General features: G+C 45.5%; 1 protein-coding gene across 1 annotated transcript in view; it reads left to right on the top strand.

Moving 5' to 3' along the window:
- sema3h (sema domain, immunoglobulin domain (Ig), short basic domain, secreted, (semaphorin) 3H) overlaps positions 1–25,563 on the top strand; it is a 161,642-nt gene that overhangs the window by 121,720 nt on the left and 14,359 nt on the right. The window contains exons 9-15 of the mRNA XM_067998952.1: positions 68–137; positions 4,777–4,921; positions 7,676–7,895; positions 9,777–9,865; positions 15,468–15,509; positions 16,830–16,987; positions 23,490–23,551. Coding sequence (XP_067855053.1) covers positions 68–137; positions 4,777–4,921; positions 7,676–7,895; positions 9,777–9,865; positions 15,468–15,509; positions 16,830–16,987; positions 23,490–23,551 — 786 coding nt within the window. The remainder of the gene's footprint in view (positions 1–67; positions 138–4,776; positions 4,922–7,675; positions 7,896–9,776; positions 9,866–15,467; positions 15,510–16,829; positions 16,988–23,489; positions 23,552–25,563) is intronic.

Below are 25,563 nucleotides of genomic sequence, written 5' to 3'. Positions count from 1 at the left end.
AAACCCACAGGTCAGGTTTCCCACTTATTTTCCACTGGCGCCAACACTGCATCTGTTTTGTCTACAGAGGATGTCTTCGTGCTCAATGGAAAGGACAAAAAGAATCCACTGATCTATGGAGTCTTCACGACATCCAGGTGAGGGCCTTGTCCAAAGAGAAGCTTGGACCTGCAGCTTCACCAAAGTCCTGTCAGAAAGAAACCAAATGATGTCGATGTTATAGTGAAAGCTGGGTTCTAATTAATAGGGAGCCAAATACCCGATCTCACTCACTGTCCAAAGTCCAGTGCTTGAGTTTGGAATCAGCTTGTGTCACTCTGATCTACTTAAAACATCTGCTACAGCAATCATTCAGGCTGAAGTGTCTCTTAGATTAAAGTAACCAATTTACAAAACAAAGTCACTGTATCCCCTTCCTGTTGCCGTGCCTTCAGCCGTCTAAGCCCAAGCTCTGGAATTCCCTCCTTAAACCTCTCCACCTCTCTCTCCTCCTTTAGGACGCTGCTTAAAACTTAACTCTTTGACCAAGCTTTTGGCCACCTGTCCTAATATCCCCTTCTCTGGCTCGGTGTCAATTTTCGTTTGATAATGCTCCCATGAAGTGCCTTGGGTTGTTTTACTACATCAAAGGTGCCATATTGTTGTTGTTGTATGCTTGTTGTCATACTGTTGTAGTTTGTTAAATACTTTCAGATACAAAAGGCACAATTGGGACAATCTAAATCAGGCTTGTCTGCCTTGCCTGATCAAGAATGGGGCTTGGCTGTAACAAACACCAAAGTCAAATAGCCTGCTGACGCTTGCTGTCTTGGCGAGTATTGGTTGGCTGCTGGCACCCATGAAATTGTACCCCAGCAAGTGCTGGCACCTTCAAACTGCAAACCGAAAGGTTACAGATCGCAAAACAGTTTGGAAATCCCACCCAGAATTTCACTTTGGCTAAGATAAATAAAGCTGCACAAAAAACCCGCAGTCTCTTATCTGAGAGTTCAATGCCGACCCCTGACGGGCAGCAGACAGTTAGGAAACTACAAAGCGTCTCTTCAGAAGGTTGCGATGTGTTGATAAAGGGCTTGTTTATTTGTGAGGCTCTGAGGGAGGAGGGAGCAGGGCCCTTGATCCTGACTCGTGCTATGGGTGTGGTTAGTGATCAAATTGTGAAACTGTATATTTTCAGTACACGCTGCTCAGCAAATATTCAAATGAAATGCATCATGTAGTCTGGAAGTGGAAACGTTCATTTAAAATCAATGGTTCCCATTGATTGTGTTTTAAAACAATCTGTAATCACGCGTCGACCCTTCAACATCTGCCAACCATCAGAGAGCTTGATTTTTTAAGTGACGCACTACAATGGTTTGGGGCTATTTATGTCACAGTTCTGCTTTTCCCTCTTAAAATGACGGCCTTTTCTGATAAAATACTTGGAATTGTTTGAAGACTGCAGTTGCTGCATTGTGATTTCCAAATATGTTCTCCCTATTGAGTAGATGTTATCTTATGAGTGCCAGAATATCCTTTCACAGAATGGCAGACTCACTCTGAACACAGTGATGTGCCACTCTTGTCTAGGCTGTCACAGGGCGTTGAGTGGAGGCCAGGTGCTTACCTTATAGGAAAGAATGGGCAGTGAGTGAATTGATGGTCAACTCAACTGAAGCTTGGAAACAAATTGCATGCTCTTCCTTACCTGGTAATGATGTGGAGTGTGTGTGTGTGTGTGTGTGTGTGCATTAGTGACAGAGAAGAACATAAGCACTGTATTTATAGAATGCTACCTATATTTCCTTATATGTACAGTGTAAATGTTATTAAAAAACTGAATCTATCTGTCTCTTTCTCTGTGTTTCTACCTCGCTTCATCCACATCGTATTGAAATCAAGTCTTGTTGTGCGATCTCCTCTTCTAACTCATTCTTTGCCAGATCTTCAAAACTGTGGAACTCTTTGCCTCCCTTGGTCTTGCCCCTCTCAATCTTTCCTCCCTCAGTCTTTGCCTCCCTCAATCTTGGCCTCCCACAAACTTGCCTCCCACAAACTTGCCTCCCTCAGTCTTTGCCTCCCTCAATCTTTGCCTCCCTCGGTCTTTTCCTACCTCAGTCTTTTCCTCCCTCAGTCTTTTTCTCCCTCAGCCTTTTCCTCCCTCAATCTTGCCTCCCTCCTACACTCTGCAGGCTTTACCTGAGTCACTGCTTCCTGATTTATCTTGTCTGCCTTTTACTCTTTCTGACCTTAGTGCTGCCTGCACATTAGGCTTTGGCCGTTCGCCTGGATTTTCTTAGTGAAAGATAATCAAAACCTGGGTGTAATGTCTTTTTCTTCCTGTGCCTGTCCTTTTTTTTATTCAGTCATGGGATGTGGGCGTGACTGGCAAAGCCAGCATTTATTGCCCATCCCTAATTGCCCTTGAGAAGGTGGTGGTGAGCCGCCTTCTTGAACCGCTGCAGTCTGTGTGGTGAAGGTTCTCCCACAGTGCTGTTAGGAAGGGAGTTCCAGGATTTTGACCCAATGAAGGAACGGCGATATATTTCTAAGTTGGGATGGTGTGTGACTTGGAGGGGAATGTGCAGGTGTTGTTGTTCCCATGTGCCTGCTGCCCTTGTCCTTCTAGGTGGTAGAGGTTGTGGGTTTGGGAGGTGCTGTCGAAGAAGCCTTGGCGAGTTGCTGCAGTGCATCTTGTGGATGGTACACACTGCAGCCACTGTGTGCCGGTGTTGAAGGGAGTGAATGTTTAACGTGGTGGATAGGGTACCAATCAAGCGGGCTGCTTTGTCCTGGATGGTGTCAAGCTTCTTGAGTGTTGTTGGAGCTGCACTCATCCAGGCAAGTGGAGAGTATTCCATCACATTCCTGACTTGTGCCTTGCAGATGCTGGAAAAGCTTTGGGGAGTCAGGAGGTGAGTCACTCGCCGCAGAATACCCAGCCTCTGACCTGCTCTTGTAGCCACGGTATTTATGTGGCTGGTCCAGTTAAGTTTCTGGTCAATGGTGACCCCCAGGATGTTGATGGTGGGGGATTCGGCGATGGTAATGCCGTTGAATGTCAAGGGGAGGTGGTTAGACTCTCTCTTGTTGGAGATGGTCATTGCCTGGCACTTATCTGGCGCGAATGTTACTTGTCCTCTTCTGAGGGTAATGATTCATGTTGGAGGTCTAACACTGAACGTCTTGTGATAATACCAAGCTGTCAAGCACCGTTATTATACAGACCCATTAAAAAAATCATTAAAAGTCTTGTTAACAACCAGGAATAAATAGTTGAACTAAACTGTTGAAACACAACAACTTGAATTTATATAGTGCCTTTAATGTAGAAAAACATCCCAAGGTGCTTCACAGGAGTGTAATCAGACAAAAAGTGACAATGAGCCAAAGAAAGAGATATTAGAAAAGGTGACTAAAAGCATGGTCAAAGGTTTGAAGGAGGGCCTTAAAGGTAGAGAGGTTTAGGGAGGGAATTCCAGAGCTTTGGGCTTAGAGGGCGGAAGGTACAGCCACCAATGGTGGAGCAACGGGAGAGGTGGATGCACAAGAGGCCAGAATTGGAGGAATGCAGAGTTCTCAGAGGGTTGTAGGGCAGGAGAAGGTTACAGAGGTCGGGAGGGGTGTGGCCAAGAATGGATTTGAACACGAGGATGAGAATTTTAAATCGGGGGTGTTGGAGGACCGGAAGCCAATGTAGGTCAGCGACCGCAGGGGTGATGGGTGAGTTGGAAATCAGTGCGGGTTTCCTGACAATGGGGCCGATCTGAATCTGAAGAGATCCAGATAAAGTTCAAAACAAAGAGATATGCAACCACTGGAATTTACTGTGTGTGAGGCAACACCTCACCTACAGGGAGTGAACGCGGGTCACTGGGCTGTCTGTCTCTTCAGCGACAGGTCTGCTGATATTTTGTCTGCCGATTTTTGATATGTTATTGCTGTGCGTAGCAGCAAGGCTTGACTTCAGCTATCAGCAGCTCTGTCTGATAGAGCAGATAAAATTTCTAAACAAACTGCAATTATCATTCCAGAAGCAGCATGTCGCTGGCAACAGGGCTTCACGTCCCGGGCTGCCACGAAGTGTGTGGCATTCGTAGGCTGGTCAGGGTTGGCATATCGTGGAATTACTACTTGTGTTCTGGTTTCCTATTCTCTTCCCCTTTTCTCACACGCTGGGGCACCGTTCCACATGTGATGGCATCTCATCCAAGTAACCACCGTCATTTTGAGTACAATTTTAAAAAAATTCATTCTGGGGATGTGGGCGTCGCTGGCAAGGTTGGCATTTATTGCCCATCCTGAGTTGCCCCTGAGAAGGTGGGTGCTGGACCTTCTTTTTGAATTGCTGCAGTCTGTGTGGAGAAGGCGCTCCCACAATGTGTGATGCCAGGCTATTTGACTGTGTATGGCATCGCAGCCAAACCCGATCCCATCCATACTCAGCAGCCACATAAATACACTTTCCAGGGTGGTGATCTGTAACAAGAACCCTGGATGATTCTTTCTTCCTGTCCCTACTTGCGCCATTCGTAGTGTCCGCCCCTTCCCTTTCTCCCACACCCCTTTACCCTGGTTGGTACCATATAGTTTAGAAATTTCAATTGAAGACTCTTGGTCTCACATTAACTCTTCAGCTGCTCTGTACTATCTAGGGAAATCGCAGTTTCCCTGGGCTGGCCGTTGTATCATGTTTTTAACTCGCGCTAAGTAGTGGGTTTAAATAAGCCTACAGGAGTAGGTTTATTTAAATGTTGTGAGAGGAAACTCAATAGCTTTTCTTTTCTTTTATAGCAATATTCTCAACGGATCAGCTGTCTGTGTATACAAGATGGCCGACATTATAATGGCCTTCAAAGGAGAATTTGCACACAAAGAGGGTCCTGACTACAAGTGGGTGACCTATCCGGGGCGTGTACCCTTCCCTCGCCCTGGAACGGTGAGTGATGTTAACAATCTCTCAGGCAGTGTGCGCACCCAGTGTTGTGTCAGTGAGCAGGACGCTCTGGGCTGTATCATTGAAAGGACTGTGTCTCATTGATTTATTACAAACTCTTTTTGCTCTCTTAATCTGTTGCGTCTGTGTAACCATACAGACGAAGAATGTGAAATAGGAAGACAAGAAAGTATGGAAGAAGAAAAGGGCCATCAAGCCCAATCTTCCTCCAGCATTGGCCTTGTCCAGCTTTGCCTTCACCCACCATTATCTTCACTTTGTGTTCGTTTCACCCAGTGTTGAATTCACCTAGTATTAGCTTCACCCAGCAGTGAATTGACGTTACCAGCATTAACCACTCACCATTGTCTTCATTCAGTGTTGACTTCATCCAGCGTTGACACCACCCAAAATTAGCTTCCTCCTGAATTGTCTTCACCCAGCATTGGCTTTATCTATTGCTGATTGGTTCTTTTGTTGATTTCCCATGATCTGATCTGATTGATCCGTTAGGTGACTTGGACCAATAACATTGCACAAAAACGACGGAGCGAAACACAATCTTTTTAATAATATGTAGGTAGATTTGGTCGACCATGCCCCTCGATATCCTTATAACTCCATTAAACCCTTCAGCAGATATATATACAGATCTCTTTTTTGATGCTGTTAATAAAACAGAAGTGCCTGTTTTTGCTGGGAATTTTCATATTTCCACCCCTGTGGAAAATATAATTCCTTCCAATATCCAGGTTGGTTAAATTCATACTCGTGTCTTCTAATTCACGTTATCTAATTCATGTCCTTGTGTCCAAGCTAAACAATCTGCTTACACTCTCTTATCTCTCGAAGAGATTATCAAAGACCTGGATCATGTCCCCTCTCAATATCCATTTCACTGCTGAAAATAAGTTCAGTTCTGCGAGTTTGTCCTCAGAGCTTCGAGCCCTCACTGCCAGCAATATCTCTGTTGCTTTTCTAGGGATTAGAACTAGGGGCCACAGTTTAAAAATAAGATGGAGATGAGTAGGAATCTTTTCTCTGAGGGTCGTGAGTCTATGGAACTCCATCCCCCAGAGAGCGGTGGAGGCAGGGTCATTGAATATTTTTAAGGCTGAGTTAGATAGATTCCTGATTAACAAGGGAGTCAAAGATTATAGTAGGTAGACGGGAAAGTAGGGTTGAGGTCACAATGAGATCAGCCATGATCTTATCAAATGGCAGAGTAGGCTTGAGGGGCCGAATGGCCTACTCCTGCTCTTAATTCGTATGTTTGTATGTTCTCTGAATCATCTCCAATGCATCACTGGCCTTTCAAAGGCAGAGTGCCCAAAATTTCACACAATATTTTAAATGTGGGCCATCAATGTTCTACACAGATTAGAATAATTTATATTAATTCACATCCTCTCTACCACCTACCATGCACAAGTCAGGAGTGTGATGGAATACTCTTCACTTGCCTGGATGGTGCAGCTCCAACAACACTCAAGAAGTTCGACACCATCCAGGAAAAAACAGTCTGCTTGATCGGAACCCCATCCACCACCTTAAACATTCACTCCCTTCACCACCGGTATACCGTGGTTGCACTGTATTCCATCTAAGGGAGGCACTGCAGCAACTCGCCAAGGCTTCTTCGGCAGCATCTCCCAAACCCACAGCCTCCGCCACTAAGAAGGAAAGGACAGCTGGTGCATGGGAACACCACCACCTTCAGGTTGCCCTCCAAGTCTCTACCTAACAGCACTGAGGGAGCAGCTTTACCACATGGACTGCAACGGTTCAAAAAGAAGGCGGCTCACCACCAACTTCTCAAGGGCAACGAGGGATGGGCAATAAATGCTGGCCTTGAAATAATTTTCTTTAAAATCCACCCTGGTATTTAGTGTTAGCTTGACGTAGTGCCAGAACTCTGAGCTCCACGTTAAAAGATTGTGGGTTCAAAGTCCACGTCAGGGCTTGAGCTCATAATTCAAGCTGACACTTCAGAGCAGTACTGAGGGAGTGCTGCTTTGTCAAAGGTGCCATCTGTCAGATGAGACGTTAAACTGCCTTTTCAGGTGGACGTAAAAGAATCTACGGAACTATTTGAAGAAGAACAGGGAGTTCCCCTGGTGTCCTGGCCAACACTCATCCCTTGACCAACACCACCAAAAGCAGATGAACCAGCCACTTACCTCATTTGTTGTTCTTGGAACATGGCTGTGCACAAATTGGCTGCCACATTTGCCTACAAAACACCAGTGATGACACTTCAACAGTAACTCATTCCTGAAGATGTGATCAGTGCTATATTTGATTATAACAGAAGACGCTGGAAATCCACGGTGGGTCAGTTAGCATCTGAGATAGAAAAATAGATTAATATTTTAGGTGGAACCTTTCATCACAACTGGGCGATTGGCTTGAAAACTCTAATCCAGGGATAATCTTGATTCAAACATAAATCCTTTGGCAAACCAGTTGTGTGCTAATCAGGATTAACCGTGTTGGTTTAAGGGAAAATATTGGCCAGGACAACAGGAGAATTTCTTTGAATTAGCATTAATTACGTTGAGTAAGTCAAAGAGAATGTTGTTCCATGAATCACACCTCACATTTTCAAAATAAGCAACACACGGAAATTTCTTTCTTGTTTTGTTTTATACCATCATCTAGAAAACACTGAATCATTGGTGAGATTTTGAGCAAAGCCTCAAAGTGCAAAGCTTTCTCTGTCGTGATCTTATGGTTGCGTGTGTCACTTACTTTCAGTGTCCTAGCAGCACTTACGGGAGCTACCGGTCAACCCGTGAATATCCGGACGAGGCGATCTTCTTTATCCGGACCCACCCCCTCATGCACGACTCTGTCTACCCCGTGAGTCAGCGGCCGGTGCTGGTACGAGTCGGTGTGGACTACAAGTTTACTCGGCTTGCTGTGGATCGGGTTGAGGCAGTGGACGGACAGTATGATGTGATGTTCATTGGAACAGGTGGGTAGTTTGAACCGCCATAACTTCCTTTAAAAGCCACCAATCAGCTCTCTTAAAAAAAAGTATTTGTTAGTAATGACTTTATAAATGGGCATTAAGTTTAAATCGAATTAGCGTCTTACTAATTAATCAGTTGTATGAAAATGGATATTTCGGGTTTGCCTCATCTCCCCACCATCAAAACAATGAACATCGAAACCCTCCAAAATATTTTGCAAATGTTTCACACCGCGCACAAGTTGAGAACCTAACCCCATACGTTTTATGTACCAAGTGTGCCGAACAGTAAGTGTCAAGTGTACCTGTACATGTTGCACAATAAGGTAACTGGATAATCTAACTGCATCATCTCTAATTCCAGGTATTGCCATTCTGATTTGGCAGCAACAAAACTAACTCACCTTAAAAATGTTGTAGATTGTTGTTAACTTGGGATGTATTGCTATCAGTACCAGACTAGTGAACCCCCCCCACCCCCCATATCTACCTGTCATGCAAACATACGGGAGGAAGACCATCAGGTCCATCACTGCCCTCCCTATCCATTAGACAGTGCAGTCTCATGTACAGCCTCCTCCACTGTTAGTAGTGATAACTCCTGGGAGTGACAAAATAAACGGAAAAAAAACTATGGCCAATTTCAGGAAGAACTCTGGGGAATCCCTTCCTGATTCCCAAAGGCAATCAAGAAAATTCCACGAGACTTGCCCATTCCCCTCCTTCTTCTCCTCCTCCTCCTCCTCCTCCTTCTCCTATTTGTCCTCCTTCTCCTCATCCTTGTCCTCCTTGCCTTCCTCATCCTCGTACTCCTCCTCATCTTCCTCTTCCACCTCCACCTCGTCCCAGCATATGAGGCAGCCCATTTCTTCCACTGCTTTTACATCCACCAGATTGTGCTCTGGGCTGTTTCCATAACGAAGGTTCTTTTTACACGGACAGGTCGTTAGCCTGACTCACAACTCCCTACCAGGAGAACCGGCTAGATCCTGATGGGGGTCACCACCCCACTCCCATCGGACGTGAGTACCCCGCTGGATGTCAACCCAGTATTCAGAGGCTGAAGCTCTGGTCTTCTGCTCTCTGGAGCAGCCTGTCCATTCCTGTAGTCCCAACCTCTCCATCCTTAGCATTCAACTTCACCAGTTTCAATTCATGCTTTGCAACGGACAGCAATTATCAACCGGCTTCAGCATTTACCGGCAGCACTGGGGATGTCCCTGAGAATCTAGGACCCACCACTGCTGTGGGTTCTGTGGGCACCTGAAGCCGGTATTGCTTACAGCCAGCAGACGGGGAGACTTTCACACCAACAGTCTGGGTGGAAGTTAAAGGCCAGTGGGTTAAACCATTGCGCCACCAAATACTTATTTATTTGTTGTACACAGCAATCGGGATCGTCATGAAATGTTACCTATAGCCCCTGAACAATTGTGACTGATCCTCCATATACGACACTGTAGCGCTGCAGCTCATAATGGCCACCACTTGATGTCGCTAGTGTATCCTTGCTGACACCCCGTGGCATTTTACCTCAGGACATTGTGACAGTCTCGTGTTCATGGACCAGTGGGGCGTCATCATCAATTGTATTAAAAGAAAATAACATCAACTTTGCAAATCTAATTTTGCTAGTCTTAGTTGAAGTGCGCAAAAATACTTCAGCTTTTCATCCTGGCTCATAGCAAGAAACGTTTAATCAGTCTAAAGAGGGATTGTGTGCTTGTTTTGGGTATTGATGAAAGTGGAGTAAAGGGCCTGGCAGAAGTTGTAGGTTGGAATGTCTGTTCCTCCCTTACTGATTAACAGAGACATTGAACACTGGTGCTTGCAGGCTGCACTCTGTAAAACAAGAGCTGATAGTTCTGTTGTATTTCTCTACAGACACTGGGGTGGTCCTGAAATCTATCTATGCTCCTAAAGCAAACCAGGAGGTAGAAGAGATCATTCTAGAAGAGTTGGAGGTATTCCAGGTAAGTGGAGCTGACTATAATTCATAGAACTAACTCCATGTAAAGACGCATCTTACTTAAAGTACCAAATCACTTCCTATTCACTTTACTAACACACAACATTGATCCAGTTGCAACATTTTGAAAGGAGGAAGGATGATTACGACATGAGAGGTCCGACATGCAAGCAACGCGATGGCCTTTGTGACGCAATGGGGGTGAAACTGGTCCACACCAGTAGCATGAAATTGGCTCATCGCAAATCGGCAGCCCATTAACACCACGCCTGGTTTTCTTTTGAAGGCTTTTCTTCCCATCCATGGAAGGGAAGGGTGAGGTAGGATGAGGAGACCAAACCATGGAGGGGAAGTGCTGAGAGGAGACCCAGCTATGGAAGGGAAGGCTGAGAGAAGACCTAACCATGAAAGGGAAGGGTGAGAGGAGACACAGCGATGCTGGGTAAGGGCGTGAGCAGACCCAGCCATGGTGAGAAGGCAGTGAGAAAAGGCATAGCAGTCTCGAGGAGATGCTGAGAAGGAGCTCAGCTGGTGTGAGACATACTGAGACTGAGAAAAGGGAGGGTCAAATAGCTTGCCAACGTTCGCAGTCTAGGTTAATGTAGCCACTTGGGTGAGGTACCAGAGAGATTGGGGCATCTGTGGAGCTGCATCAAGCCATCTGCCTTCAGGAGACGAGGGGACAACATTTGGTGGGGGTGGGGATGGGGGCGGGGGGGTTTGGAAGAAATTCAGATTAATTGTTTTAAATAAGAAAGGAATCCCAGTTAATAGAGATACAATTCAAAGGAGCTGTATATTTAGACAGTCTAAAGAATTCCTGATCTGTGCATGATCCTAATAAGGACATTTCTTGGCAAATCACTTATGGCATTTTTCAGGATTCAGTCAGGCAACCCTAGATGTGAGTGTGCTTGCCGTGGGTTTTAACACTCCAGGGACTGCTTTGGCATGAGATGAATCAAAAAATCCAAACTAGATCCTGCTGTGCTAAAACTTACATGAATGCTGCCTACTGAACTGTTGGAGATTAGATGCAATATGCATTTTTATCGAGAATTTTTTTTTAATATTAATTTTTTTTAAAAAATTTCTGTCGCTGTGTGTGATCCTTCTCCTGAACTCTTACACACAAGTCTAATGCATGAAAATGAAACATTTGAGTGACTGACTAAAACCCAAAAAAGTAGTGAAGGATTTCATAAAATCATAGAATCATAGGATGGTTACAGCACAGAAGGAGGCCATTCGGCCCATCAAACCCATGCCGGCTCTTTGTAAGAGCAATCCAGTTAGTCCCATTCCCCTGCTCTTTCCCTGTAGCCCTACAATTTTTTTCCCTTCAAGTATTTATCCAATTCCTTTTTGAAAGCCACGATTGAATCTGCTTCCACCACCCTTTCAGGCAGCGCATTCCAGATCATAACTAATCACTGCGTAAAAAAGATTTTCCTCATGTCACCTTTGGTTCTTTTGCCAATCTGTGTCCTCTGTTTCTCGACCCTTCCGCCAATGGGAACAGTTTCTCTTTATTTGCTTTATCTAAATCCTTCATGATTTTGAACACTTCTATCAAATCTCCTCTCAACCTTCTCTGCTCTAAGGAGAACAACCCCAGCTTCTCCAGTCTATCCACGTAACTGAAGTCTCTCATCCCTGGAACCATTCTAGTAAATCTTCTCTGCACCATCTCTGAGACCTTCACATCCTTCCTAAAGTGCGGTGCCCAGAATTGGACACAATTCTCCAGTTGCGGCCGAACCAGTGTTTTATAAAGGTTCAACATAACTTCCTTGCTTTTGTACTCTATGTCTCGATTGATAAAGCCCAGGATCCCGTATGCTATTTTAACTGTTTTCTCAACCCGTCCTGCCACCTTCAAAGATTTGTGCATATATATCCCCAGGGCTGTTGCTGCATCCCCTTTAGAATTGTACCATTTATTTCATTTTGCCTCTCCTCGTTCTTCCTGCCAAAATGTATCACATTGCACTTCTCTGCGTTAAATTTCATCTGCCACATGTCCGCCCATTTCACCAGCCTGTCTATATCCTTTTGAAGTCTATTACAATCTTCCTCACTGTTTACTACACTTCCAAGTTTTGTGTTATGTGCAAATTTTGAAATTGTGCCCTCTGCACACATGTCCAAGTCATTAATATATATCAAAAAAAGCAGTGGTCCCAGTACCGACCCCTGGGTAACACCACTGTATACCTTCCTCCAATCCGAAAAACAACCGTTCACCACTACTCTCTGTTTTCTGTCACTTAGCCAATTTCGTATTCATGCCCCTTTTATTCCATGGGCTTCACTTTTGCTGACCAGCCTATTATGTGGCACTTTATCAAACGCCTTTTGAAAGTCCATATACACAACATCAACCGCATTGCCCTCATCAACCCTCTCTGTTACCTCATCAAAAACTCATTCAAGTTAGTTAAACACGATTTGCCTTCAACAAATCCATGCTGGTTTTCATTTATTAATCCACACTTGTCCAAGTGACTATTAATTTTGTCCTGAATTATAATTTCTAAAAGCTTCTCCACCACTGAGGTTAAACTGACCGGCCTGTAGTTGCCGGTTTTATCCTTACACCTTTTTTTGAATAAAGGTGTAACAATTTGCAATTCTCCAGTCCTCTGGTATCACCCCCGTATCTAAGGAGGATTGGAAGATTATAGTCAGCACCTCTGCAATTTCCACCCTTACTTCCCCCAGCAACCTAGGATGCATCCCATTCAGACCGAGAGACTTATCTACTTTAAGTATAGCCAGCCTTTCTAGTACCTCCTCTTTATCAATTTTTAGTTCATCCAGTATCTCAACTACCTCATCTTTTACTGTGACTTTGGCAGCATCTTCTTCCTTGGTAAAGACAAATGAAAGTACTCATTTAGTACCTCAGCCACGCCCTCTGCCTCCATGTGTAGATCTCCTTTTTGGTCCCTAATCGGTCCCACCCGTCCTCTTACTACCCTTTTACTATTTATATGCCTATAGAAGACTTTTGGATTCCCTTTTATGTTAGCCGCCAGTCTATTCTCATACTCTCTCTTTGCCCCTTTTGTTTGCTTTTTCACTTCTCCTCTGTACTTTCTATATTCAGCCTGGTTCCCATTTGTATCAACCACCTGACAACTGTCAAACGTCCTCTTTTTCTGCTTCATCTTACTCTCTGTTTTGTGGTGCTGCTTAGCCAATTAGCAGCCTGCAATCGGCCGACTGGCCATCTAATTGAAAGGAAACTGAGATTACTATAGTGAAGAAATAATGCAAAGGACTGTTTGCTTTTTGATCAGGGTTAAAGAGGAAGAATATTCATCTTAATTATTTCATAAAGCTCAAATACAATAAAAGGACATATCTGTACACTTCCTGGGGCCTCTCAGTTTTCCTCCTTTTCCGTGCTGCATACTTTAAAATTGCTGTTCAGAAAGGACCTTTGGAGAAGCCACTTGGTGTAAAGTCCCCGTCTTCAGCGGCATCTGGGGTGGAGAGCTCTGCCCATAGACCTCTGTCCCCAAGGTACAGACAAAGAGGAGCCCGAAAGGTACGAGGGAACAGAAAACAAAATTATATTTTGTACGGCAGGGGAGAAATAATGGACCAGAATTCACTGTAACCAGTGCTCGCCGCTTGTTAGACTTGCCCTTGCTTGTTTAATTTCCATGAGCTTTTGCACGGCAGGTTGCTGGAAGTGGGAGATGGAAACAGCATGGTGCCCCCTACAGGGCATCTGAGATCTGTGTAAACAGGGCAAACAACTGTGTATCTCCTTAACCAATCAGATTGAAGAATTGTCAATGAACAGCACAGAGTCTGAACCAGGAAGTGTAAGTTAGGATAGTGAATCAGGTACAGAATGTGAAATAATGAGAGGGAAAGAAAGACTGGATTAAGAGAGAGAGAAAAAAGAGAAAGAAAAAGTAAAATAAAATATAATTTAATTTTTTTTAAATCTTCAACTACAATTAAAAGTTGAAGGAATGAGACTCCACACTTGTAAAAGTTAATTTTCAGTACCAGAGAGGTTGTTTAGCAGTAATTAAGACTAATCACACCATTAAAAAGGGTACTTGGACTGAAATGGACAAGCCCTAACTTTCCGTAGTGAGTTTACTTTGTATCTACAGTGCAAGTACAGGAATTCTCGTCGTTCAATGCATTTCACTGGTGAGTCAGACAGTGAGATGCTGTTTTCGGGAAGCTATCGGCTGAGCGACGCATCTCGGACAGAAACTTCCGGATTTTCACGTTTAACCATGCATCTGCTCTCGCCTGAAGTTGCTGTGTGATTTCTGTATAAATAATGGTGAGCGTCATTAGCCTCACCGTAAATTCTGGCCCAATCAGTTTTTAATTAATTCACTGAATCATAAAACCATGGAATCATAGAACGGTTACAGCACGGAAGGAGGCCATTCAGCCCATCGAGTCTGTGCCGGCTCTATGCAACAGCAATCCAGTTAGTTCCACTCCCCCGCCCTATCCCCGTAGCCCTGCAAATTTTTTCACTGCCTACTGGATGTGGGCAAGGCTGGCATTTATTGCCCATCCCTTGTTGCTCTGAAGTGAATGACTTGCTAGATCACTTCAGAGGGCAGCCACGTTGTTGTGGGACTGGTGTCACTATACAGGCCAGACCGGGTATGGACGGCAGGTTTCCTTCCCTAGAGGACGTTAGTGAACCAGTTGGGTTTTCACGACAATCCAACAGATACCAGCTTTTTATTTCCAGATTTTTAAAAACTGCCATGACTCACGTTCTTTGGATTATTAGTCCAGGCCTCTGGATTACTAGTCCAGTGACATAACCACTACACTACCGCACCCTACGAGTTTTAAAAGTTTGAAATAAAGAATGGAGCCATCTTGTTTTTTGATGGGCAATGGGAGGTCAGATGCTCTGTCCTTTGTAACGTGTCCCAAGTAAGCATTCGTGCGAGGGCCAGATTGAAGTTTTCATCATAGTTATTATAGAATACACCGGTCAATACTGTGGTTTTGTTGGTGAGCATATGGAAGAGTCTATGACCATGTCCACACTTTATAGACCTACCCTGGGGTCCAGTCTTGTTGGGCTGCTGTTAGCCAAAGGATCAACTCCATCATACAGGACTTGAGCACACAATCTAGGCTGACACTCCAGTGCAGTACTGAGGGAGCGCTGCATTGTAGAGGTGCTGTCCTGTTCTGATGGTTCAGGTAGATGTAAAAGATTCCATGGCACTATTCAAAGAAGAACAGGGGAATCTCCTGGTGTCCTGATCAATGTTTCTCCCTTGGTCGGTGCCACAGGTTAACACATTAACTGCTTATTCATCTCATTGCTGTTGTGGGACTTTACTGTGTTCAAAATGGCTGCTGCATTTACCCATTTAAAATCATAAGTGTACAATGTATTACGTAAACTGCCCTGGCGTGTTTCTGAGAGACATGCGATAAGGTGCTGGATAAATGTAAATTTGTTTGTTTTTTAAATTTCTTTCTCTCTGATGCTTCTTCTCATCTTTAAATAAAAAGTTACAGAAAGATACTGAATGATACTTCCACTGTTAATGTCATGGATACCTCCTTACTGTGATTCAATCTCTCTTCAGGACAAATCACCCATTACTTCAATGAACCTGTCCAGGAAACGGGTAAGCAGACACATCCTGGTTCTTTGATGCTTATTTGTTACAATTCATTATGAAATGTTTGGATGGAAATGTAAAATCAGAACGTCCGGATTGATAGATCGTGAGCATTATCTTCTTGGGAGTAAGGTCAAAGAGCAATAGAGCAGAGATTACTTCCCGTTAATGGTAAAGCCAGGACCTACTTGAGTAACCTCCAAAATCAGCAACTCAAAAATCTTATTTAACTTTGCCCAATAATGAGAAAGACTGACACAAATTTACAGCGTTCAGAATTTACATCACGAGCAGCATCAGTTCTTAGAAAAAAGATATCGCTGGCTTGCAGTGACTCATTTTTCGCAATCGTGCAGTTGGGCTCCATTTTGCTAGCTTCTCGGGCAGCGGGCATCTGGGTAGATTACCTCAAGACATGTCACCACTCCGAGGGAGAGGGAGGGCTGGTCAGTGTCCATAATGATACCTGCTTTCAGCTGACAAATGGAGCAGTGACCAAATAAAACTGTGAGCAGCCAACTCCACGGTGTATATTAAAGAATATTAACTGAAACTGATTTCCGGGCACAAACATCTTTTCGGAGTTCAGGGTCCATATAACACCTGAACCCCGCAGCGTGATTACCACATTGCTGTCGGACCAGTAATTCTCTCTCTCTCTCTCTCTCTCTCGATGGACTAAATTTCCCGGGATCCCAGGCCGCCTGCAGGACCTTGCATGTAGTGGATGGCTCATTGGAAGAGCTTGGGCACACTGGCCTATGCTTTTCTGTCCACTGATTTCGATGCACCTGCCATTTCTGGCTCAGTGGTAGTGCGCTCGTCTCTCGATCAGAACATTCTGGATTCAAACCCCACCGCAGGACTTGAGCACAAAATCTAGGCTGACACTTCAGCGAGGGAGTGCTGCACTGTCGGAGGTGCCGTCTTTGGGATGAGACGTTAAACCGAGGCCCCGTCTGCCCTCTCAGGTAGATGTAAAAGATCCCATGGCCGCTATTCAAAGAAGAACAGGGGAGTTCTCCTGGTATCCTGACCAACAGTGAGTTGTGATGATCTGGAATGCACTGCCTGAAAGGGCGGTGGAAGCAGATTCAATAGTAACTTTCAAAAGGGAGTTGGATAAATACTTGAAGAGGAGAAATTTGCAGGGTTATGGAGAAAGAGCAGTGAAGTGGGACTAATTGGATAGCTCTTTCAAAGAGCCGGCACAGGTACAATGGGCTGAATGGTCTCCTTCTATGTAAGATTCTATGATCTGAGCTTAACAAATGGCATCTTTAAATCAATTACCGACTATGGCAATCCCATTGGTTTTCATTGCAGCAGTGGCTTTACCTTGGTTCAAAGAATGGTTTGGCCCAGGTCTCCTTGTACCAGTGTGATTTGTACGGTAAGGGCTGTGCCGAATGCTGCCTGGCCAGAGACCCTTACTGCACCTGGAACGGAAGCTCCTGCAGCACATACATACCCGGCGCACGCAGGTCAGTCTGTTGCTTAGATTAATTTGTTTACTTGAATAATGTATTGTGTGTTTGTTTTCTCCCTACATACGAGTGTGCGTACGCCACTGTCTGTGTAAAAGTCTTGCACCGAGCACGTCCATCACACTGCCGATCTCACAATTAGGACATTACGAGGATTTTTAATAAAAAGAAAGTCAGTCATTCCCTGCTGGTTTTTCTGACCTTAATAACCTGGCCCGATTTCCAAAGGGAGAAGCCGGGGATTTACGAGCAGCTGCCAATCTACAGAAACGTCTCTCAGCAATTAGCCTCAGGATATGCCTATTTAGACTGCATTCCAGCACCCCCCCCCACCCCACCCCGCCAACAGAGGACTTGAGTAGTGGTCTTAAAGGGGCAAGTCAGTTTTAAACACAACTCCAGCCAACGTCCCAGACACTTCCATCAATATCCCTGGGTACGTCCTGTCCCACCGGCAGGACAGACCCATCAGAGGTGGCGGTACAGTGATATACAGTCAGGAGGGAGTGGCCCTGGGAGTCCTCAACATTGACTCCAGACCTCATGAAATCTCATGGCATCAGGTCAAACATGGGCAAGGGAGCCTCCTGCTGATTACCACCTACCGTCCTCCCTCAGCTGATGAATCAGTCCTCCTCCATGTTGAGCACCACCTGGAGGAAGCGCTGAGGGTAGCAAGGGCACAGAATGTACTCTGGGTGGGGGACTTCAATGTCCATCACCAAGAGTGGCTTGGTAGCACCACTACTGACCGAGCTGGCCGAGTCCTGAAGGACATAGCTGCCAAACTGGGCCTATGGCAGGTGGTGAGCGAACCAAAACGAGGGAAAAACCTACTTGACCTCGTCCTCACCAATCTACCTGTCGCAGATGCATCTGTCCATGACAGTATTGGTAGGAGTGACCACCACACAGTCTTTGTGGAGATGAAGTCCCGTCTTCACACTGAGGACACCATCCAACTTGTTGTGTGGCACTACCACCGTGCTAAATGGGATAGATTCAGAACAGATCTACCAGCTCAAAACTGGGCATCCATGAGGCGCTGTGGGCCATCAGCAGCAGCAGATTTGTATTCCAGCACCATCTGTAACCTCATGGCCCGGCATATTCCTCACTCTACCATTACCAACAAGCCAGGGGATCAACCCTGGTTCAATGAGGAGTGTGGAATAGCATGCCCGGAGCAGCACCAGGCGTACCTAAAGATGAGGTGCCAACCTGGTGAAGCTACAACACAGGACTACATGCATGCTAAACAGCGGAAGCAACATGCTATAGACAGAGCTAAGCGTTTCCACAACCAACAAATCAGATCAAAGCTCTGCCGTCCTGCCACATCCAGTCGTGAATGGTGGTGGACAATTAAACAACTAACGGGAGGAGCAGACTCTGTAAACATCCCCATCCTCAATGATGGCGGAGTCCAGCACGTGAGTGCAAAAGACAAGGCTGAAGTGTTTGCAACCATCTTCAGCCAGAAGTGCCGAGTGGATGATCCATCTCAGCTTCCTCAGAAGCCAGTCTTCAGCCAATTCGATTCACTCTACGTGATATCAAGAAACGGCTGAGTGCACTGGACACAACAAAGGCTATGGGCCCCGACAACATCCCGGCTGTAGTGCTGAAGACTTGTGCTCCAGAAATAGCCACGCCTCCAGCCGAGCTGTTCCAGTACAGCTACAACACTGGCATCTACCCGACAATATGGAAAATTGTCCAGGTGTGTCCTGTCCACAAAAAGCAGGACAAATCCAATCCGGCTAATTACCACCTCATCGGTCTGCTGTCAATCATCAGCAAAGTGATGGAAGGTGCCGTCGACAGTGCTATCAAGCGGCACTTACTCACCAATAACCTGCTCACAGATGCTCAGTTTGGGTTCCGCCAGGACCACTCGGCTCCAGACCTCATTACAACCTTGGTCCAAACATGGACAAAAGAGCTGAATTCCAGAGGTGAGGTGAGAGTGACTGCCCTTGACATCAAGGCAGCATTTGACCGAGTGTGGCACCAAGGAGCCCTAGTAAAATTTAAGTCAATGGGTATCAGGGGGAAAACTCTCCAGTGGCTGGAGTCATACCTAGCACAAAGGAAGATGGTAGTGGTTGTTGGAGGCCAATCATCTCAGCCCCAGGACATTGCTGCAGGAGTTACTCAGGGCAGTGTCCTCGGCCCAACCATCTTCAGCTGCTTCATCAATGACCTTCCCTCCACCATAAGGTCAGGTTTGAGGATGTTCACTGATGATTGCACAGTGTTCAGTTCCATTCGCAACCCCATAGATAATGAAGCAGTTCGTGCCCGCATGCAGCAAGACCTGGACAACATCCAGGCTTGGGCTGATAAGTGGCAAGTAACATTTGCGCCAGATAAGTGCCAGGCAATGACCATTTCCAACAAGAGAGAGTCTAACTACCTCCCCTTGACAGTCAACGGCATTACCATCGCCAAATCCCCCCACCGTCAACATCCTGGGGGTCACCATTGACCAGAAACTGAACTGGACCAGCCACATAAATACTATGGCTACAAGAGCAGGTCAGAGGCTGGGTATTCTGCGGCGAGTGATTCACCTCCTGACTCCCCAAAGTCTTTCCACCATCTACAAGGCACAAGTCAGGAGTGTGATGGAATACTCTCCACTTGCCTGGATGAGTTCAGCTCCAACAACACTCAAGAAGCTTGACACCATCCAGGACAAAGCAGCCCGCTTGATTGACACCCTATCCACCACCATAAATATTCTCTCCCTTCACCATCGGCGCACCGTGGCTGCAATGTGTACCATCCACAGGATGCACTGCAGCAACTCGCCAAGGCTTCTTCGACAGCACCTCCCAAACCCGCTACCTCTACCACCTAGAAGGACAAGGGCAGCAGGCATATGGGAACAACACCACCTGCACGTTCCCCTCCAAGTCACACACCATCCCGACTTGGAAATATATCGCCGTTTCTTTATCGTGGCTGGGTCAAAATCCTGGAACTCCCTTCCTAACAGCACTGTGGGAGAACCTTCACCACACGGACTGCAGCGGTTCAAGAAGGCGGCTCACCACCACTTTTTCAAGGGCAATTAGGGATGGGCAATAAATGCTGGTCTTGCCAGTGACGCCCACATCCCATGAATGAATTTTTAAAAACGCCCTCTTAGCAACTAATCATCACAACTATGTTCCAGGATCCAGGCTACCCCTGGGTATGTGCCACAGAATATCAGCCAGCACCGTATAATTCCGGTCATTGGTCGATGGATTTTACTGTACTGCTTGGGGATTTTTTTGGGGGCGATTAGTTGTGTATTCATCAAGTGAGGGCTGTGACATTTGTGATATGGAATACCATGTGCATCAGCATGCACTCCCAGGCCAGACAGAACATAGAACTTTAGTCGTAGAATGAAGCTCCCTCTCACCACCCAATAATGTGCCTGAACCCAAATCTCAGAAACACACTTCCCGCTACCCAAGTTGTAATTTTTATATTTTCCGCACCAGGCGTTCTGACCGGCCCAAGTGAGAAGGCCAGTTGGTCCAGATTTGGAGCAGTGTGCCTGCAGCCATTTAGACCTGGGTGGAGACCGCTCCAAACTCCGTTCACCTAGACAGCTCACTGTTGCCAGAGAGAGGAGCCTTTTATCCTATCGCTCTTGGGCTAGTTTTGATCCCAGAAGTGAAAGGAAAGTATTTTTATCACCAGGGGACATCAAAGAGTTAACTGTTACAGCGAGGTACTAGTTTATATACAGGACAGCATGTAGTATGTAACAAGAGACTAGCACATCAAGGGGGCATCTTAAACCACAAATGAAGTTCAAGCAGTTGAACAACTTTGCCTATTCACTGGAATGTGGTACTGCAGCCGAGAGAGCCATCATTGGCTCTATATAGGGATTCTGGTCCCACTACAAATGAATGGCAGTGATTGTATCACATGACTCATGATTGGGATTGTACCATGTGATTCAAAATATGGAGTAGCCTCTCCAGAGTTCATAGTATCATAGTTCGTTACAGCATAGAAGGAGACCATTCGGCCCATCGTGCCTGTGCTGGCTCTTTGAATCATCTATCCAATTAGTCCCACTCCCCTGACCTTTCCCCATAGCCCTGCAAATTTTTTCCCTTCAAGTATTTATCCAATTCTCTTATGAAAGTTACTATTGAATCTACTTCCACCACTCTTTCAGGCAGTGCATTGCAGATCATTACAACTCTCTGCGTAAAAAAAAAAGTTTCCTCGTTGTCTCTGGTTGTTTTGCCAATCACCATAAATCTGTGTCCTCTGGTTACCGACCCTTCTGCCACAGGAAACTGTTTCTCCTTATTTACTCTATCAAAACCATTCATGATCTTGAACACCTCAATCAATTCTCCTCTTAAACTTCTCTGCTCTAAGGAGAACAACCTCAGCTTTTCCAGTCTCTCCACATAACTGAAGTCCCTCAACCCTGGCACCATTCTAGTAAATCTCTTCTGCACCTTGACATCTTTCCTAAAATGTGATACCCAGAATTGAACACGATACTCTCCAGCTGAGGCCTAACCAGTGTTTTATAAAGGTTTGGCATAACTTCCTTGCTTTTGTACTCTATGCCTCTATTAATAAAGCCCAGGATCCCATGTGCTTTTTTATCAGCCTTCTCAACTTGTCCTGCCACCTTCAAAGATGTGCGTACATACACCCCCAGGTCTCTCTGTTCCTGTACCCCCTTATGTGAATACACCAACTGTGTTATTTCCCCAGTTATTCACTGTGGATTAATAATATTAATAAAATTATGAAGGGGTTTGATCGAGAAAATCGCCCCAATAATTACGGGGTAGGGGGCAGGGAGGGTGAGGGTGAGGCTGAAAACAGCTGAAGAACACACAACGACAAATGGCAGGACATCATTTGCATCTTATATCTGCACCTCCCTCCCGGCAGCTGGCCAAATGGACAGTCTGGCCAGCGGGCGGGAGGAAACACTAGAGACAGGAAGCCACAGCCTGGGACCCTTGGGGATGGTGCCCGGCAATCAGGAGTGGGAGGAGGGGGGGAAGATCGTCAATCGGGAGTGGGGGGAGGTCGGCACTGGTAAGGAAGCAATCGGGAGGTGAGGGGGGGAGGCCTGCAATCGGGAGGGTTCGGGGAGGAGTTGTAGGGGAGGAGGCTGTAGTTCGGGGCTGGGGGAGGCCGAAGGCTTCCTTGAGGGGCCCGGGTGGAGCACTCCTGCTCCTCCTGGCCCACAAGGAGTGTTGAAAGAGTCACTTACCTTGGGGAGCTGGCAGCTCATGCCTCCCTTTCACTGCCAGGTATCCCGATCCCCGGGAAACCCACACAACAGCAGTCAATTTCAAAATGGGCTCCCAATTGCACAGTAGGAGCCCGCTTTAAATATTTCATTAAGTATCCCGCCTCTCCACAGCGGGACACTCGGACGGCCTGATATCTGCCACCTCATGAGAGGGTTAAAATCGAGGCCAATGTCTCCACTTGTGGGGGAGATCAAAACTAGGGGTCATAAATATAAGATAGTCACCAATAAATCCAATAAGGAATTCAGGAGAAACTTTTTTACCCAGAGAATGGTTAGAATGTGGAACTTGCTACCACAAGGAGTTGAGGCGACTAGACTAGATGCATTTAAGGGGAAGCTGGATAAACACATGAGAGAGAAAGAAATAGAAGGTTATGCAGAGTGGGTTAGACGAAGTCGGGTGGGAGGAGGCTCATATGGAGCATAAACACCGGCATGGACCAGTTGGGCCGAATAACCTGTATCTGTGCTGTAATTCCTATGTAATTCTATGTAATTATCACAATGCATAACAGTCATTAGCTGTTTAACATGGGCGTCCGCTTGATATGTCCTCTGAACCCCTTGATTTGATAGTGCCTTATTACATGCTCCAACCTGTGTAGTGTCCTGCTTGTAATGAACTAGCTGGCTACTGTAATAGCAGTGGGGTGTGTCAGCTGCTGTTGCCTGGGATGGTCTCAAGCACCAGCCAGAAAGAAACATCTAATGAACTCTAAGAAAAAGTCACCCCCTCAAAGAAAAGAAGGTTAAAAATCTCTCAATAATACACTCCTCACTGTCCATTATTTTATATATAAACCATCCAAACCCCTCAAATAAATTCCAGTTTGTAGCTTTTGGTCATTCATTATTCTATACATAAAACACCTGAAAGCCCTAGATTAGATTGCACTGTATAAATCTCCTGGGGATCCTTTCTATATATATAAACATCCAAACCCCTCTATTATATGTAATTATTCCTCTCTAATTTCACCGCATAATGAGACTGTCTGTGAAATAAGTGCTATGGAATGGCCAGCATTCAAAAACCTTCCCAAGGCAACAGATATGGCCATTGACACGAGCCATCTGAACTCTTTGCTGTTGGACACCATTCAAATAAAACACAGGATAAAAGGGAACGCTTTGGATTGAGACTTCAATGGGCTGCTGTTGAACCTGACCTCTCGCTGTTATGTTTGCTTGCAGAAGACACACTCGACAGGTCACTCTGAATGGAGACCCTCTGACCCAATGCTTCAACCAGGGAGGTAAGTGTCACACAAAAGGAACCAGACGTTCAACTTTTCATGAGTGGAATCGTTGAAACTCCTGCAAATGTGAAGTCGCCCGTCAAACTGTTTGAGGTTTATTTAGAATTCTTTCAAGGTTTTTATTTGGACAAATAATCAAGTAATTTTCCAATGTTTGCCTTCTTCAAACGCAGAAGACAAAAGGAGCTCAGTACAGCCCTTGTCCCTGCTAACGTCAACCTCCAACCAACACAACTGGCTGTGTAGAAGTGAAAGGGGAGGGGGATTTTTTGGCTATAAACAGCAACTTCAGAAGTTTTCAAAATAAAAGATTAAAAAGTAACAGGAGAGAGAGTGAAAGAGACTTTAGAGAGGACAAATAGAACATTTTCTAAGAATTTATAAAAGTTATTTTATTGCAGCTGGATTACTGTGTTTAAAAAGATTCAATTTCCTATTTCAAGTGAAACCCCTGAAAAACGTTAGTGTAAAACTGTGCAGAGGTCAGCCATTTTGAGGCTATGTGCCAGAGTGTCCATTTTGAGATATGAGTCGGAATGGGAATAGGAATGATTAGGGATACGTACCTGTTCCTGAGTCAGAGACTTGAGAAGCCTTTTGTACCTTTTGCAGACTCTGAACCCTGCACTATTCTAACCACATACACATGTGGTCCTGATGGTAGCTGCAGAATTGGCAGCATCTCTTGCACTAGTGCTCATGCCCACTCATACCCATCCATGCTCTTTTCAGACTAATCTCCAATACTCTGTTGTGAGCTGGGGAAGGTTACCGATTTGCCGGTCGGTAGGAAAGATCTTTCGGGGAAGGGCTCAGGATTTGCAGTTTGCAATATTCGAGTATTTCCAAGCCAAAGCCTGATACTAATAACATACACGAGCCATATTATGTGGGATACTTTCTCCTTCTGTACAGGCGTGGCTGTGTGAAGTCCAGATTGGCTTAATTTGGGGCATTTTGATGGATAAACACAGGACCATTCATTTTGGTTTATTTTCAGTTCTGAATTAAATTAAATGGTCTACTAGCCAACAGAAAAACTCACATTTACAAAGGTGACATTGATCCTGAAAGCAGGCTGAGATTACAGTGCAAACTGAGGCCCTCTTCTCATTCCTGTCAAGTGTAGCGAAACAATGGGACTCTTCAGGCAGCTCAACGACAGGTTCCTTCTAACCTGCAGCCTGGTTTGTTCATTTATACTCACACTTTCTAGTTTGGCGCTCGTGCTCCCAGTTAAATAACTCATTTGCATTTCCATTATCCATTCCTCTCAGTATTTTAAAACTACTGAACCCTGTTGCTCTTAATTTGGTGCTTCTTGTTCCCGGCCTGTCAATGGTGGCCTCATTATACAGTGACATATTAGACATTATGTTGCAGGATCTGAGGAGGAGGCGCCGACTCTGTCCTGGGACGTTGCTATGGTGGGGGGGAGACAGTCTGAGTGTTGTGGGGGGGGGGGGGGGACAGTCTTAGACCGGAATGAAACTCCACATGCTCCATTGATCTGTACAATGAGCAAAAACTTCCTTGATGTTGCTGCATATGAAATTAGTGGACTGAATCGAGATACCTGTCACATCCTGGGAGATCAACCTCAGTGCCTGTACATTGGTGTGATGTTCATCAAATGTCCGTCTTTTCATAGCTGGACCCATGAGATGTTAATTTCTATCTCCTCAGCCAAGGGAAAACATCTCCTGAGTCTCCGTTGGGGAGTGTCTGAGTCCTCATCCACTTCCTGCTCCTCCAGCTCCATCATGCTCAGTGGGTCACCCATATCCTCATCTCCATTATCTCGATCGCTCTGGGTGAAAGTGAGCTGGTATGTAGGACAAGGTGGGTGACAAAGGCAGAGCAATAGAGAGCGAGGCACCAGAGATAAAAGGGGTGGGATGGTGGTGGTGGTGGTCATTGTCGTCATCATCATCATCATCATCATCATCATCCTCCTCCTCCTCCTAGTCATCATCATCATCATCATCATTCTCCTCATCACATCATCC

Source organism: Heptranchias perlo, chromosome 17 (assembly GCF_035084215.1).
Source record: "Heptranchias perlo isolate sHepPer1 chromosome 17, sHepPer1.hap1, whole genome shotgun sequence".
NCBI classification, from domain to species: Eukaryota; Metazoa; Chordata; class Chondrichthyes; order Hexanchiformes; family Hexanchidae; genus Heptranchias; species Heptranchias perlo.
This window is presented reverse-complemented; position numbering and strand designations above follow the sequence as displayed.